At 44.4% G+C, this 17,425-nt stretch overlaps 1 protein-coding gene across 4 annotated transcripts in view; it reads right to left on the bottom strand.

The window, feature by feature from the left end:
* The window catches only part of LOC147306858 (BRD4-interacting chromatin-remodeling complex-associated protein), a 23,870-nt gene extending 6,445 nt beyond the window's left edge, over window positions 1-17,425 (bottom strand). The window contains exons 1-11 of one of the 4 annotated variants that reach the window (XM_086273722.1): window positions 17,088-17,425; window positions 15,919-16,104; window positions 7,073-7,118; window positions 6,898-6,940; window positions 6,618-6,683; window positions 4,876-6,417; window positions 4,279-4,512; window positions 2,697-3,077; window positions 2,432-2,585; window positions 2,110-2,252; window positions 1,655-1,716 (exon numbers count right to left, since the gene is read on the bottom strand). In XM_086273722.1, the coding sequence (XP_086129848.1) occupies window positions 1,655-1,716; window positions 2,110-2,252; window positions 2,432-2,585; window positions 2,697-3,077; window positions 4,279-4,512; window positions 4,876-6,417; window positions 6,618-6,683; window positions 6,898-6,940; window positions 7,073-7,113 (2,666 nt within the window). In that variant the 5' untranslated portion in view covers window positions 7,114-7,118; window positions 15,919-16,104; window positions 17,088-17,425. Of the gene's footprint in view, window positions 1-1,654; window positions 1,717-2,109; window positions 2,253-2,431; window positions 3,078-4,278; window positions 4,513-4,875; window positions 6,418-6,617; window positions 6,684-6,897; window positions 6,941-7,072; window positions 9,873-15,918; window positions 16,105-17,087 lie in introns of those variants that run through there. The other 3 variants (XM_086273719.1, XM_086273721.1, XM_086273720.1) reach the window with 3 other exon arrangements.

Raw genomic sequence — 17,425 nt, 5'->3', positions numbered from 1 at the left:
TTAATAAAAACTCTGCGTTAACTTAAACCTACAGTAGTTTATTACAGCACAAAAGAAGTAGGACAAGACACAAAACACAGGTGGAACCATCTAATAGCGTGGGTTTGTTTTTTTTGTTTTGTTTTGTTACATTTATCAGCTTCAAGAGCCATGAAAAGTACCAGTTTACAGGAATCTTCATGTTTTATGTTTCATGTTGTGTGGTTTTGGGGCTCAGCTGCAGGAGGAAAGGTGGGGCAGAGCGATTCAGGGAGCAGTGCCAAGTGAGGTGACTGGCACACCTGTTGCACATTTTGCCAATTAACCTCTACCTTTTTATACAGTAGGTGCAGGGCTGACAAGACACACACATATATATGCACCGCAGACATGGGGAGCTGCTGCCAGGCTGTGAACTCTTCAGGGGAGAGACTTTGGGTTATTATGTAGAATCTGAATCCGCTTCACCCACTGGGCAAGCTTTCTGAAGCGTGCAGTATTGAGTTTATGCCGTGTGTGTGCAGTGATGCAAGTAAAGTCTGATGTTTGCTGGTGTGTGTTGTCTATACTGAGGCGAACACACAGGTAGCACAGACAACTGGTAGAATAAAATGTAAACTGTCTCACTTTTAAGTAAAAGCTGCTTATCAAACCTATTTTTTTCAAACCAGATGCTGATAGATGCACTCGGGGCGACTTTAGGTTCAGTATCTTACCCGGGGATACTTCAACATGCAGACTAGTGGAGCTAGGGATTTAAACACGGACCTTCCAAATAGCAGACAACCCGCTTTGGGCCCACAACCGCCCCCCCTCCAGTTTGAATGCAGCTTTTATCAATACACCATTTGGATTCCTCCATCAGCTGAGATACTGGTGTAGATAACTCGTAATTGTCATGTAATCTTATTAAACTCCTCACTTCATATTTAAAGTAGATAAATCAATAACTGAATTTAAAGTGATTTTAAATCGATTATACAATGTTTTAAAATATGAGGCCTCACACTTCAGTTGGTGTGTACCAATGTAAGATAGCATACTCATCCAATATTCCAAAACCTCATCATCAACAACAAGAGAAGCGACAGAAGTTTCTCTTTGCGTTAACTTCCCATCTTTCCTGTCAATAGCAGAAAATGCTTGTAGAATCACTATTTACTGCACTCTGTTTTCACAATAAGAGTCCAACAAACAAGAAAAAAAAATGCTTCTAAGGAATTATGTACAATCATTATTCTAATGCAGAGGTGTCCAACTCCAGGCCTCAAGGGCCGGTGTCCTGCAGGTTTTAGATGTGTCCTTGATCCAACACAGCTGATTTAAATGGCTAAATTACTTCCTCAGTATGCCCTGAAGTTCTCCAGAGGCCTGGTAATGAACTAATTATGTGATTCAGGTGTGCTGACACAGGGTGAGATCTAAAACCTGCAGGACACAGACCCTCGAGGCCTGGAGTTGGACACCCCTGTTCTAATGATACATGGCCAAAAGTGCATACATCATAATACACACAACATTCATACGTCTGCAATAATTTCCCACTGCATTATATTTTCAACATTTTGCATTTCAGACAGTTTCCTGTTATTCACCAGGAAAAAAATCTGGAAGACACAACAGCGTCTTACATGACGACTTTCAGCAGTACAGAAATGTTCTTAGTTTCTCTTACCTGTGCCTGCGCATTGCTGGTGTGAGCCTCTCCTCTCTCTGCAGCTCCAGAGGACCTGCCAGCTGGCAGACGCACAACATTTTGGACGAGTTAAAAACGACAGACGCGGGTGCATTTTGAAGTCAGTCGTTACACATTTGCAGTATTAAACAAATAATAATTTCAAAGCTTGCCATCTTTTATTCTTTCATTTCAGTACAGAGGAAAAATTATGTATAGTAATTATGAGTAGATTACAGATTTTAATAGCACCAAACCTACTAAACACAATATTATCACAAGAAAGAACATCATGAAATGATGAAGGAGCTGGTCAGAACTTGTTTTAGAAACATACCAAGAAATTAATACACTGACAAAATAATTATTATATTAATTGATAATAACAATTACATTTTTTTTTTAATTAAATAATAAATCAGACTTCAAGTAATTGGATATTAGCTTTCGCTCACCTTGGTGCTCGTCTGCTGACTTGTCTGGATGGGAGCGCACTCCATGGGAGCAGGGGGCCCCTGGACCCCCTGGGCTGCAGGAGAGGGTGGATGGACATCGAGAGTAAATGCCTTACTCTCCACGGCCAAGGCAGCTGTTGGCTCTGATAGAGGACAGAATTACAAGGATGACAGAAACGGTGGCAGCAATCATAATAATGAATTAACTGGAAATGAAAGATAATAAAAGCGATAGCAATAGTGGGGGCAATAAAAAAAAAAAAAATTAAAAAAAAAAAGCTAATTAAGAATCATATTATTTATCAACTAGCAGATAACTCACTGTTTTGTGTGTGCTGTTGGACAGCAGAGTCGTCTCCTGCTTTGGAGAGAACTGCAGATGCAGCTGTGGGATTAGGCTGCTGCTGAGGCACCGAGACACTGACAGGCAGAGGGGATTGACTGCTGTGGATTGAAGTATGGTTTGAAGGCTGAGGCTGCGAAACAGATAGTTGGGGCTGTGAAACTGAGGCCTGAGCCTGGGGCAGAGGCTTGGAAACAGATGACTGGATCTGCAACTGGTTGTGGGCAAACAAGGCCTGCGATACCTGTAGCTGATGAGGGACTTCGTACTGAACCAGGGGTTCACTGTGTGGCTGGGAAGCTGTAGTCTGGGGGACTGAATTCTCAGGTCCTGGCAGAGCAATCTGAGGGCCGGTTGGAGGGGAAAAAGTTCTTGCTGCTGGTCTTCCAGTGTCCTGAATCTGAGAGGGGGAGCAGATCAGTGGCGTGTTCTCAGGGTCCGAGTGAAGCGGAGAAACCTCAGCACACTGGTCTGACATCACTGTGCAGGTGTCCTGACCGGAGACTGCATGGGTCTGAGGTTGGGACTCTCTGTCACTGGTGACTGGTGAGGCGAGCGACTCCATTGGCACCACCGGCAGCGCTCCAACCAACAATTCAGAAGTGATCGGGGGACTAAGTGCTTGCTGTGGTAGAAAGAATCAGAAAAAACCAGACAAATTAGATCGTTTTATATTATCTTCACCACTGCATCTTTATTGCCTCTATTGTTTTAAGGCAACTTGACATTACAGATCTATACCAGAAGCTCTGCACACATTTTATTTTCATTTATTTAACTTCACTTTTGGCAAGATCGAAAGGGAAAGTTTACAAGATGGTAAAGAGACCTGATGTGATGTCTGTTTAGGAGATGGTGGCACTGAGAAAACGCCAGGAGACTGAGCTGCAGGCCGAAGAGTTGAAGACTCCAAGTTCTCTAAGGTATGAATATTTACAGTTCTTTATAGTTCTTCCTCTGCATCACCAGTGAACGTAACAAACAACAAGCATGCTATATTGCGAGTTCTTTTTGTAATTTGAATCCTATAGTGTTTATGGCCACAATTATGCTAGAAAAGAGGGGTGACTTAGGGGGTCTAGTCCCTCCTTAAAGCAGCAAACTCAAAAATCTAACATTTGACTTTGCACATCTTTAAAAAGGTCGTCTAACTTCTTGGGGGTGGCTGTAGCTCAGGATGTAGAGCAGGTCACCTACTGATCCGAAGGTTGGTGATTCGATCCCCGGCTCCTCCAGTCTGCATGCCAAGTATCCTTGGGCAAGATACCCAAGTTGCTCACCGATGCATCCATCAGTGTGTGAATGTTGTTAGAAAAGCACTCAGTTTAGAGTCGGTGCTTGGGAGAATGGGTGTGATTGGGTGAATGTGGCACATTGTACACAGCGCTTTGAGGACTCCGGGAGAGTAGAAAAGCGCTATATAGGAATCAATCCATTTACTTCTCTCTGTATCGCCTATCTAAGTTCTTCCAGTTTGCCTGAGCCTTAAACTTCACGCAAATCCTTGTTTTTGGTGAGCCTGCTTCCACAGGAAACAGAGGCAAGTCTATCAAATAGCAGCAGCTATTTGAAACATAATCACATACTTGCACCCAGGGCGTGTTATTATAACATAAATTGTTTCTATCAGTGAAACTCCTTTTTTAATACACCATCATTTTGTCCTTTTCTGTAAAGTTTCTGTACTGTAAAGTTAGACCTTAAATTAGATTCTACCGTTTAGCTGCCTGTTGCTTATATTTTTACATCCACTTCACTGATGAGAATCGGCACTTTCTTGCTGTCATGTAAATGTAAAATTCGCAGGGGGTTGCTCGAGCTCTGACCTGTTGCAGATGTTGCATAAAGGCCTGGTTCTGACTCATCGAGTGGGTCACCTCCTCTACCACTTGGGTCATATCTGATGGGGGCAACAAGAGTTTGGGCATCTCTGCAGGGTCGGGGGCCAGAGGTGCTTCGGGAGGTGGCTGTAGGACTGTAACCACAGGGGGAGAGGAGGACTGCAGCCCTGCAGAAGTGGTGGGCTGTACAGAGACGTGCTGGAGAGTGTGTCCATAGGGCTGCAGAAGGAGACGTTAGAGTCAGATAAAACTGGGTTGTGTAATTGAGCACAATGACCATCAAGTCTTTATATCAAAGTTATATTATTATTGTGTGGTAATTAAGCTCAGGAACAGATAAAAAAAAGTAAATGTAGCCGTGTAGACTTGGTGTGTTTATGGAGGGAATATTTTCTGAATCTCTGTGGGCAAAATGGGATTTTAGGCATTTTGAGGAATCTCGTGTGTTACTACAGTAAGAAATCAGACAGTTCAAAGTTGTTACTTTATGTTAAAGCAGCTACTCAGTTTTACTTTGTAAGTATCTACACCAAAAGCTCCTTCATGCAGATCATGTGCCTCTACACTCCAGTTACAGCTCACCTGTTGTAGCTGGTGAAAAGTCTCCTCAGAGCTGGTCCTCTCTTCTTGAATAGTTCTCTCTGGCAGCAGGACCACCGAGGCCTGCTGGAGGTTTAGCTGTCCTTCTGTCACTCCTCTCGGAGGAGCTGGGCCCTGGGCAGCAAAAGGCATCCCCTGAACCATTGAGGGGCCATTAACAATTGAGATAGAAGTAAGATCTGGGGGAAGCACCCCTGAACTGTTGATCAAGGTAATGTGGTTTCCAAGAGCAGGACTGTGGACCAGGGTGGCACGTTGCCCCTGCCCTCCTGGAGCATAGGTTCCAGCCAGCTGTGCTGGCATCTGGAAGACAGTAGCAGGTGCTGACTGTAGCTGCAAAGGTCCTGAAAGCACAGTGGCCTGGCGGAGCGCTAGCTGCCCAGCTGCGGTGGTGAACACAGGGCTGAAATTCAGCTGTCTTTGGGGCACAGTTAAGATCTGAGAGCCATCTACAAGCTGCCCAGTGGAGGGGGTCATGCTGTGAACCGATGAGCCTTGGTGACTGGGTGTCAGCAGCGGTCGTGCTGCACTGACAGACTGGGAGATTGTAACAGGAGACTGGCCCGGAAGAAGGAACTGGTTTTGGCCTTGGAATAGTCCCTGAGGCTGCAGCACAAAGGAGCCACCCTGATTGACCAGCTGCAGGCTGACTGGTTTGGGGAGCTGCTGGGTGGGCTGCGGTGGCGGAGCGACAGTCTTTTGGCCCGCTGCTTGAGACAATAGAATGTTTGGTGAGGCAGTCCCAGGGACGAATGTAAGACCAGGAGTGGGCTTCTGCCCAGAGGGCTTGGGGCTAATTTGAACCAGTCTGGGCTGAATGCTGATGGGCAACTTGGGCTGTATAGGATGAGGTGCGCGCTGCAGGACGATGCTCGGTGCTGCTGCTGCTGCTGCTCTCAGGGTTGGAGTTATAAGAGGTCGACTGGCAACGCTCGGCACAGCCTTGTGGATGATCATACTTGAGCCCTGGGCAGGACTTAGAGAAAAGGAGGTCTCTGGAGAAGGAGCAGGAAATACATTTCCAGGTAGTAGCCCCATCAGCTGAGGAGGGGCGGCAGGCTTTAAAGAAGGACATCCAGGCCCGACAGCCAGTAGGGAGGGCTGGGGAGGCTCCACTGCTGCCTGGGTGTCTCTGGGCAATGCCGTGGTCACGGGCAAGGTCACAGATTTAGGAATGAATGGAGCGGTGGGTGGAGAAAGGAGAGGGGCCGGTGAGTACAGGGACAGGCTGTCCCCTGATTGTGCCAGACCTGCTTCCAGAGCCATGGTCTGCTCAGTGATCTCAGCCTCCTGTAGGCTCTGCTGGAGGATATCACATGCCACCTCCGCCTCCTCCTCTTCCTCCACTTCTCTCTTCTCTGCCTCACAAGGTGCCTCCACAGGTGGCTCACCCTGCACCACCTGTGGGTCTTCTCCACCCTCTGGAGATGACAGGAGGGCCTCTTCCAAGAAGGACAGATCCACACATCCAGGCGGAGGCGTGTCTGGGGAGTCCCTGCCATCTCCCAGCAGAGAGACAGGACTCTGGGGGAAGAAGCAGTGGGAGGTAAACAGAAAGGTGCAGACAACAGAGAGAAGAAGCTGAGTGAAAATAGGGGAGAACTGTGTGATTAGCACAAGTTAACAGGAAGCTTTTTCAAGCACAGAAGGGGAGAAAAACATAATTCTCCTGAGGGAAAATGCTGTTTGTTGTGACGCTACTGGCTGTGGATCCAGACACTCACCGGGGCATCTGTGAAGAGGGAGGGCTCCCCAGAGGAGGAGTTAATGAGCAGGTCTTCAGTCTGCAGCTGGTGGAATAAAATCTGCCAATTTTAAGTCGGGCTCACGCAAACGTGCTGAGAAATTCACGCAGTACTACATAACGAGTCCCTTTCACACTCTCTGCGCTCCTCCAGACATCTCTCAGTACCATGTGCCCAGAAATATTTCCAACTCAAATCCATCATTAGCACTATTGATTTTTTCCCCCCATTTGAGTCCCTTTATTTAAGTATTTGTTACCTCATTGGTCCCATGAAGGAAGTCGTTCAGGGCTTGGGGGTCACTACAAAGGCAAAGAACAAAAAAATCAGTTAATAACCTTAATTTATTATAATCTATGTACTTTAAATATCTTTGAGACTGTTTTTTTGTTTTTGTTTTTTACCTGCTGTACGATTACAGATCAGAAACTCACCACAAAACATCAAGTAGACAAGTCCCATCTTCATCCTCCATGTCAACTGAAAGGAAGAGGAGGAAACAGTGAACATTTTGAAACTTGATGCAAGCTGCTTGGTTTTAAGGACAGCCCAGCCGGTTAAGTGGCTAAATCTGCTTTTGAACGAGAGATAGTTTGGGTGGACAACATTTGCTGAAACTGACTCAGTAGATGGAGCCGGTGACTGGATACGGGGACAGTAAAACAGTAATTAGTTTATTTGTCCATCACCCACACTTATTTTAATCATCATTCTACTTTTTTTTAGCCTGGAAAAATTATAATTAACAAATTAATGACAAAATCAAAAACTGTAGAAATGAAATGAGGCCACACACTCTTACAATCTATAAAATATGCCAAAAAAACTTGGCTTTGTTACACATAGTTCAGACCATGGCAATTCCTGGTTTTGCGTCTTCCTGCAGAACCAGAGATTAGCTTGTTCAACAATCTGCCTAATAGGTTTTACCCAGGACTTGAACATTGGCTTCTCCTCTGGTAAAAACATTTTCTTTTGCGAATTTAAGCTTCTGCTCTTTGTAAGGCAAGGCAAGGCAAGTTTATTTGTATAGCACAATTCAACAACAAGGTGATTCAAAGTGCTTTACAGAGACATTAGAAACAAGAACAAATAAAAAGCATGATTTAAAATTGATTAAAACAAGCAAATAAACTAACTAACTAATTAACAAACAAACAAACAAACAAACAAAACAGTATATAAAATCAAAACAGATAAAATCAGAACAGTAGATAAAATCAGTAGTTAAATGTAAGTTTTGAAATTTAAGCTTAAAGTGTGGATTTGGTGCTTTATTCAAATGCAGCTGAGAACAGGTGAGTCTTCAACCTGGATTTAAATAAACTGAGTGTTTCAGCTGATCTGAGGCTTTCTGGGAGTTTGTTCCAGATATAAGGAGCATAAAAGCTGAATGCAGCTTCTCCGTGTCTGGTTCTGACTCTGGGAACTGATAAAAGACCGGATCCAGATGACCTGAGGGATCTGGAAGGTTCATACTGGGTCAGGAGGTCATTGATGTATTTTGGTCCTAAACCATTCAGAGCTTTATAGGCCAGCATCAGAACTTTAAAGTCTATCCTCTGACGGACAGGCAGCCAGTGTAAGGACCTCAGAGCTGGACTGATGTGGTCCACTTTTTTGGTCTTAGTGAGGACTCGAGCAGCAGAGTTCTGAATGAGCTGTAGTTGTCTGACTGATTTTTTAGGTAGACCTGTAAAGATGCTGTTACAGTAATCAAGCCTACTAAAGATGAATGCATGGACTAGTTTTTCCAGGTCCTGTTGAGACATCAGATCTTTTATCCTTGATATATTCTTGAGGTGATAGTAAGCTGACTTTGTTATTGTCTTAATGTGTTTTTCTAAGTTTAGGTCTGCATCCATCACTACACCCAAATTTCTCGCCTGGTTTGTGGTTTTTAGATGTATAGATTGAAGTTCTCTGGTGACCTGTAATCGTTTTTCTTTGGCGCCAAAGACTATTACCTCAGTTTTGTTTTTGTTTAGCTGGAGAAAATTGTGGCACAACCAGTCATTGATTTCCTCAATGCATTTACCAAGAGCCTGTACAGGGCCTCGGTCTCCTGGTGACATTGTGATATATATTTGTGTGTCATCTGCATAGCTGTGATAGTTTATTTTGTTGTTGTTTATAATCTGTGCCAGTGGGAGCATGTAGATGTTAAACAGAAGGGGTCCCAAGATGGAACCTTGGGGAACTCCACATGTGATACTTGTCTGCTCAGATGTGAAGTTACCTATTGATACAAAGTATTTCCTGTTTTCTAAGTATGTTTTGAACCAGTTTAGTACAGTTCCTGAAAGACCTGTCCAGTTCTCCAGTCGTTTGAGTAATATGTTGTGGTCAACTGTATCAAATGCTGCACTGAGATCCAGTAAAACTAGGACTGACATTTTTCCACTGTCTGTATTCAGACATATGTCATTAAACACTTTGGTCAGAGCAGTTTCAGTGCTGTGGTTCTGTCTAAAACCTGACTGGAAGGCATCGTAGCAATTATTCTGTTTTAAGAAGTAACTGAGCTGTTGAGAAACTGCTTTTTCAATGATCTTACTTAAAAACGGGAGATTTGAGATCGGCCTGTAGTTGTTCATTTGTGTCTTGTCAAGATTGTCCTTTTTCAGTATAGGTTTGATTACAGCAGTTTTTAGTGATTCTGGAAACACACCTGATAATAAAGAAAAGTTGACGATCTGTAACAGGTCTGACTCTAAAGTCTTTGAGACCTTTTTGAAAAAACTTGTTGGCAGGACATCTAAACAGCAGGAGGAGGAGTTCAGTTGACCTAAGATGTCCTCCAGGTCTTTGCTGTTAATAGGTTGAAACGGTTTCATGGTGTTTAAACAGTTTTTTGGTGGACACAGTACATATCCTGGATCTGCTGTTGATGTACCAATTGCTTGTCTAATTTTTTGGATTTTTTCAGTGAAGAATTTGGCAAAGTCATTGCAGGCCATGGTCGAATGAAGTTCAGCTGCCACTGACACAGGAGGGTTTGTTAGCCTGTCAACTGTAGAAAATAAGACCCGAGCATTATGGCTGTTTTTAGTGATGATGTCAGAGAAGTAGGACCTCCTTGCATTCCTCAGTTGTAAATTATAATTGTGAAGTTTCTCTTTATAAATGTCATAATGAACCTGGAGGTTTGTTTTTCTCCATCTGCGCTCAGCTTTCCTACACTCTCTTTTTTCATTTTTCACCAGTGTGGAGTTTCTCCATGGAGACTTTTTCCTTCCAGAGATAACCTTCACCTTAATGGGAGCAATAGTGTCCATTACATTTAACATGTTAGCATTGAAGCTATTGACGAGCTCATTGACTGACCCTCTGGGCAGGTCAGGTGTTAATGGGAAGACCTGGTTAAAAATTGCACTACTGTGTTCAGTTATACACCGTTTTGTGATCACTGTTGTTGATATATTTGTGTGGGCTGAGATTTTACTTTCAAAGAAAACACAGTAATGATCAGACAGGCCCACATCAGACACAGTAACCTTTGAAATGCTCAGGCCTTTGGAGATCAGTAGGTCAAGAGTGTGTCCTCTATTATGTGTGGCCTCTGTTACATGCTGAGTCAGCCCAAAGTTGCCCAGAGTGTTACTCAGGTCTTTAGTCCCTTTGTCCTGAGGGTTGTCCACATGAATGTTAAAATCCCCAACAATAATTACACAGTCAAAATCAACACAGATCACAGACAGCAGTTCACTGAGGTCATTAAAAAAGTCTGTGCAGTATTTGGGAGGCCTGTAAACATTAAGAAACACAACTTTGGATGGGGCCTTCAGCTGTAAAGCCACATATTCAAAAGACTGAAAACTTCCAGGAGATAGCTGCTTACATTGAAATGATTCATTAAATAAGACAGCAACCCCTCCTCCTCTCCTGCTCGCCCTGACCTCACTGATAAAACTGTAGTTAGGAGGGGTCGTCTCGATGAGAACAGCTCCACTGTTACTTTGGTCCAACCAAGTTTCAGTTAAAAACATAAAATCAAGGCTGTGCTCAGTGATTAAATCATTAATTAAAAATGTTTTCCCAGCTAGAGATCTAATGTTTAATAAAGCCAACTTAAGTGTTTTAGAGGTATTACTTGTCCCCTCGTGTTTGGGAGCAGTCTGTGGCACACAAGGTATGTTTACTATGTTTAAAGATCTTTTAGAGTGCAGCTCTCTGTGTTTTGACCAGGCCACATGTCTCCTGTCACCTAAAAGTACAGAAATTTTAAAACCTTCTAGTAAACAGGGTCCCAGCTTCTCCTGGGAAAAGTCATCACTGCCATAATCCTCACAGCCCGGACCCTTCACACATCACGCATCAGACTGCGGAGACAGGGCATGAAGAGGAACTAAGGGGGGCGAGGCTGGGCAATGTGACTTCGATTGCTCTGTTGAGGGTGGGGCTCGATGGCGAACCTTTGGCCGCTCTGGTGGGGGGTTTATGGGGGACAAAAAGGGATTGGGACGGGGGGTAGATCTGAGCCCAGCATTGACCCGCTCCATCATCACCTCAGTGAATTTCAGGTGTGGGGAGGAGGGAGAAAGGGAGGGGGAGGAGGGTGATGGCCTGTCAGGGGTTTGGGGGACTGGGGAAGGTCGTGGTCCCTTGTCCTGGTCGTTGGTGTTGTTGAGAGAGTTGGAGGCAAATAGGGACCCCTCTTCTTGCCTTAGATGTCTCTCCTTTCTGAGGCTCTTCCTCAGATGCCATGGATGTCTCTCCTTTCTGAGGCTCTTCCCGGGTGGGGGCAAATGGAGCTCCTCTTCAAGGTTTCTGCTGGGCTTTGTCTGTTCTTGGAGTTCTGTTTGTTCCTCTTTATGAGATAACTCCTCGTTTATCTCAGCCTTGGCACCAAGCACGGATGGATGACGTATGAAATAAAACAAGTTGGAGGTGAACAGTTTCACCCCTGACTTGTTAAAATTAAATCCATTTGCTTTGAACAGATGCCTGCGTTCCCAAAAAATATTAAAGTTGTCGATAAAGTGCACTGAGTGGTCAGCACATGCTGATATAAGCCATTTATTCAGTGTAAACAACCTGCTGAATCTCTCGTCTCCTCCTCTGACCGGCGGTACAGGTCCACTGATGAATACAGCTGCATTCAGAGAGTTTACAGTATTTAATAATCCAGTAAAGTCCCGTTTCAGAACCTCCGACTGTTGTTTGGACACATCGTTTGACCCTGTATGCAGAACAATGTTTGTCACAGTTGGATATTCATCTGCAATTTGAAGAATTCTCTCCTTCAGGTTGTTGACCATATCGTTAGGAAAGCAGAGGACTTTAGTGTTCTTACCGCACATCCTTTGTACATCCTTTACGGCAGAGTCACCCACAATCAGAGTTTCAGGCCTAGCCTTTAGCTTTCCCTGTGGCCTTTCACTTTTTAACAGATTTTCAGACCTTATTTCGCTGCTTTTAGATGGATGGTTGTCCGATATAGATCCAGGGTCCTTTGATAGTGGAGCAAATCTGTTCTGCAGTTTCACATTCAGTTGTTTTGGAGGTTTGTTGTTAACCTTCCTATTCACGGTTGTCCAGTCCTGTTTCCTCCCGTATACAGGGGTAGAAGAGCTTCTCTGTCTCGTAGGAAGTGAAGGCCAGTCGGTTTCAGAGATTTCAGCTCGCTGTGCCCTGCCTGTGATACGTCCTCCCCCTTCCAGGAGACATGATTTATGTCTTGGTTTTGCACCAAGACAGTCTAAGGGGGGATTATCACTTGAGGATTTATAATAATGCACAGAGTCTACTTTCTTGGTCATGTTATCTGTGCTCCTTAGCTGTGTACTAGCTTGCTCATCGCCATTGTTTTGAATCAAAGGCAAGGTTGTTTCATTTCCACACAGTCCATTTACCTCCACGTTTACTTCTAAGCGATGAATTTTTGTCTCCAGTACTGCAATCTTCTGCAGGAGGCTGTGGTAGTCATCTGTGGAGAGGGAAGGCATCTTGTTGCTAGTTAGCCTAGCGGTTAGCACCTTTCCAGGCTATTGAGGCTGCTCGGTGCCCAGACGCTGTAATCAGGCTTCAGCTGTGTCTAGGCCACAGACACACGGAGCGCTGAGGACAAGGTAACCATAAAATGTTGCTGTTTCTGTTAAGAACACTCTAGTCCTAATGATCTACAAGTGTCCAGAAGTTATCGCAGGTAAGCTCACACGGAAAAAAGGGAAAAAATCAGCATAAAAATCAATAAAAATCAATATAAGAAGCAAAGCATTCAAGAGCAAAGAGATGAAGCTAAACTTCTAAGAACCTCTCTACTACAAAACAATATTCCTGCTCTCAGTTTGCAAACCCAACCAAGTAAAGTTGCTTCATATTCCCATGTGCATTATTTATCTGAATTTAAAGATATTTTAAATCATTTTGTTAACGCTTGCTTCGGTATTGTTCTCCATACTGTGCGAAAGTCTCAAGCCACCCCTCATTTCTTCATATTTTAAGAGGAAAATTCGAATTAGGTGCAGTGAATTATTGAAATGTGGAAATATGTCACTATTTAGTATAATCACCTTTATCTTTCAATACTCTGAGGCAAGCTTTCTCTAAGCAGTCTTCAGAAATAGTCCTCGGGGCTTCTTGCAGGACATTCAGAGATCTTCTTTGGATGTCGGTTCCCTTTTGTCCCATTCTCTGTCCCACACTGCTTCAGTATCTGGGCTCTAGGGAAGTCAGTCCATCGCTGTGTTTTTTTTTCCTATCCAGATATGCTTCTGCTGGATTGTCAGTGTGTGTTTGTGTTTCCAGAAGCTGGAAACTGATGGTGCTTTTCTGCATTTAAAATTTTGACAAGATCTCCAACACCACTGGCTGAAAGGCAGCCCCAAACCATGGAGAGCCTCCACACTGTTTTAAAGATGTATCTCTGTCCTGATTTCCTCTGTACATTTTTGTTTTTTACTCCAATTCCTGTGTAATTTGGCATTATTCAGTATTACATCCCTGTTTCCCTTTCTCTGAGACCATTTCTGGTAAGGTTTCAGTGAACAATAGATGGATCAACTGAAGGGATGCATCTCTCAGGTCCTAAATCAGGTATTTGCTAAAATTGTTCCTACTCTTAAGCAACTTCATGGACTGTTTGTGTGCTGTAGATTGTCTTTTAGGTCTGCCATTTCTTCCTTTTTCCTCCACTTGTTCAGTTTCCTCCAATTTTTTTTAAGAACACTCTGCACAGCATGCTGAGGTTTGCCAGGTTTTCAGTTTTATGCCTGTCAATTTGTGTTATCCTTGATTTTATTTTTTATAGATTCAAATAAAGAAACAAATGACATCTGGTTTTTGTGACAGGCTGCTATCCAAAGACCTTCAGAAAGCCTGAAGAACTACTGCTCAACACCACTTAAAAAATAATAATTTAATAACTCTTTATAAATGTAAACGGTGTTTTGTGTGTGTGCCTTTTTCAATATTGCAATGCAAGAGCTCACACAATAATCAGAAAATATAAAGTAATGTTCGTGGCTATTAGTTCAATTAACAAATATTTCTTTTTATAAATTTGAAGGAGTAAAAGTGTCACATGTTTCACAGGGAAACGTGAAAAAACTGAATCCAGAAATCTATCTTGATCTCAAAACGAGAATTATTGGGCCATTTTATAGTCCTGATGTAAAACATGAGCACTGGATGTATCTCACCCATATACCATATATACAGTGGGGCAAAAAAGTATTTAGTCAGCCACCGATTGTGCAAGTTCCCCCACCTAAAATGATGACAGAGGTCAGTAATTTGCACCAGAGGTACACTCCAACTGTGAGAGACAGAATGTGAAAAAAAAATCCATGAATCCACATGGTAGGATTTGTAAAGAATTTATTCGTAAATCAGGGTGGAAAATAAGTATTTGGTCACCTCAAACAAGGAAAATCTCTGGCTCTCACAGACCTGTAACGTCTTCTGTAAGAAGCTTTTCTGTCCCCCACTCGTTACCTGTATGAATGGCACCTGTTTGAACTCATCATCTGTATAAAAGACACCTGTCCACAGCCTCAAACAGTCAGACTCCAAACTCCGCCATGGCCAAGACCAAAGAGCTTTCGAAGGACACCAGGAAAAGTATTGTAGACCTGCACCAGACTGGGAAGAGTGAATCTACAATAGGCAAGCAGCTTGGTGTGAAAAAATCAACTGTGGGAGCGATCATCAGAAAATGGAAGACATACAAGACCACTGATAATCTCCCACGATCTGGGGCTCCACGCAAGATCTCATCCCGTGGGGTCAAAATGATCATGAGAACGGTGAGCAAAGATCCCAGAACCACACGGGGGGACCTGGTGAATGACCTGCAGAGAGCTGGGACCAAAGTAACAAAGGTCACCATCAGTAACACACTACAACGGCAGGGAATCAAATCCCGCAGTGCCAGACGTGTTCCGCTGCTGAAGCCAGTGCATGTCCAGGCCCGTCTGAAGTTTGCCAGAGAGCACATGGATGATACAGCAGAGGATTGGGAGAATGTCATGTGGTCAGATGAAACCAAAGTAGAACTTTTTGGTATAAACTCAACTCGTCGTGTTTGGAGGAAGAAGAATACTGAGTTGCATCCCAAGAACACCATACCTACTGTGAAGCATGGGGGTGGAAACATCATGCTATGGGGCTGTTTTTCTGCCAAGGGGACAGGACGACTGATCCGTGTTAAGGACAGAATGAATGGGGCCATGTATCGTGAGATTTTGAGCCAAAACCTCCTCCCATCAGTGAGAACTTTGAAGATGAAACGAGGCTGGGTCTTCCAACATGACAATGATCCAAAACACACCGCCCGGGCAACAAAGGAGTGGCTCCGTAAGAAGCATTTGAAAGTCCTGGAGTGGCCTAGCCAGTCTCCAGACCTCAACCCCATAGAAAATCTGTGGCGGGAGTTGAAAGTCCGTGTTGCTCGGCGACGGCCCCAAAACATCACTGCTCTCGAGAAGATCTGCATGGAGGAATGGGCCAAAATACCAGCTACTGTGTGTGCAAACCTGGTAAAGACCTATAGTAAACGTTTGACCTCTGTTATTGCCAACAAAGGTTATGTTACAAAGTATTGAGTTGTATTTTTGTTATTGACCAAATACTTATTTTCCACCCTAATTTACGAATAAATTCTTTACAAATCCTACCATGTGGATTCATGGATTTTTTTTTTTTCACATTCTGTCTCTCACAGTTGAAGTGTACCTCTGGTGCAAATTACTGACCTCTGTCATCATTTTAGGTGGGGGAACTTGCACAATCAGTGGCGGACTAAATACTTTTTTGCCCCACTGTAAGAGGAACCTACTTCATATGTGAGAGGCCCCATACAGAGCGGTCGAGCTGAGTTCTGGTGGTGGCCTCATGGGAAGTCGTGGTCGGGCATCAGTGTCTGGAGGCGGGTGGATGCCAGGCCGAGGCGGCGGGACGGAGACGAGACCTCCCTCTGCTGGGGCATCGCTGCGTCTCACGGTGCGGGTAGCCGGTGAAGATGCTGTACGCAAGGAGGGGAGGGGGGGGGCACAAACAGACCACCACATGCTGTCAGGTCACTTGAGGTTATCAGCAGCCAAAACACATTCTCATCTGAACGCTGAGACATAAGATCAATATATGATTCATCAGTTTCTTCTCAGCTGTGGGCAGTGCTGGTGTGATTTTTGTAGCAGACACCTGGGAGACTGGACCAAATCTGCACTAACAATAGTGTAATACACACATATATATTTTACTATCGATTATGCCCGAGGCTGATGAGGAAAATGGAAGCTATTGTTGTGGCGCTCACAGACGTGAGAGGCAGATCTGAGCGCCTCAGCTGTAAATAGACGGCTCCCCCTGCGCCTTGGATGTGACTTGTCCTCTCCTCATGGCTGAAAAGGGAAGCAATGTGGAAAAGCTCGGCGCAGAGCAAGCCAATTATAACATTACTCACTGCCTTGCGCTCAATTTCCCGGGGAGGTCCCTCAAAAAGACAAGACAAGCCTCCCTCTCCGATTCCGCTGACATATTTTTGTTTACAACAAGAGACAACCGCATTAACACCCTCAAGGTACCGCATCGCCCAATGAAATCCAGGCAAACGACACTCATCTAAAGCTGCAGCGGCAAGTGCCATGCTATTCTCTTGGATTCTGTGATGCATTTATAGGTTACGTAAGGTGAATGTGTGTTCATGTGAAATTAATGTCCCAAACGATGCTGGATGCAGAGCCGCTGGTTTCCCCTTACGGTATATATTTTTTTTAATTTATTTTTAGAAAAATATATATATAATTTTTCCTCTCTCCCCCCCACCCCCTGAGTGGGACCACGGCAGCTGACGCCTGCTGTAAATCATATCGCGGTAACAAAAGATGCCGTGTGTTAAAATATCATCTCCGCGCAGCCAGCCTCGAGCGATCCCCTTATGGTTGTGCCATTAGAGTTAATTCCGCAATTCAAAAAAAACAACCAAGAGAGGGAAAAAAAACTCACCCCTTCTTTGTGGTTTATTGTCCTGTCAAGCGGGCCTCTGCGCCATCGATTCTCACTCAGTGGTCTTTTCAGATGCTAAAAGGAGGAGAGGGGGTGGCGGTGGATGGGGTAGGGTAGGGTGGGATGGAGGTGGGAAGGAGGAGGGGTGCGGATGGGGGGTACCGGGGTGGGTGTGAGAAACAGACTGGGAGAGCCGATCACAGCACAAAGGTGGAGAGGAGGAAAATACAGCTGAGAGGAGACAAGTATCCAGATTCAGCGGCGCGACTGCGGGAGGAGGCTGACCGCGCTGTGCGCTCCGCCAGGCGGCAGACGCTTCAGATGTGTCTGCGCTTCAC

The sequence above is a fragment of the Aulonocara sp. 'chitande type north' Nkhata Bay genome, linkage group LG19, assembly GCF_057382095.1.
Source record: "Aulonocara sp. 'chitande type north' Nkhata Bay isolate Kocher_YH1m ecotype deep benthic linkage group LG19, A_spYH_male_GT1.1, whole genome shotgun sequence".
Taxonomy (NCBI): domain Eukaryota; kingdom Metazoa; phylum Chordata; class Actinopteri; order Cichliformes; family Cichlidae; genus Aulonocara; species Aulonocara sp. 'chitande type north' Nkhata Bay.
Note: the sequence above shows the minus strand (reverse complement) of the source record. Positions and strands in the feature narration are given on the sequence as shown.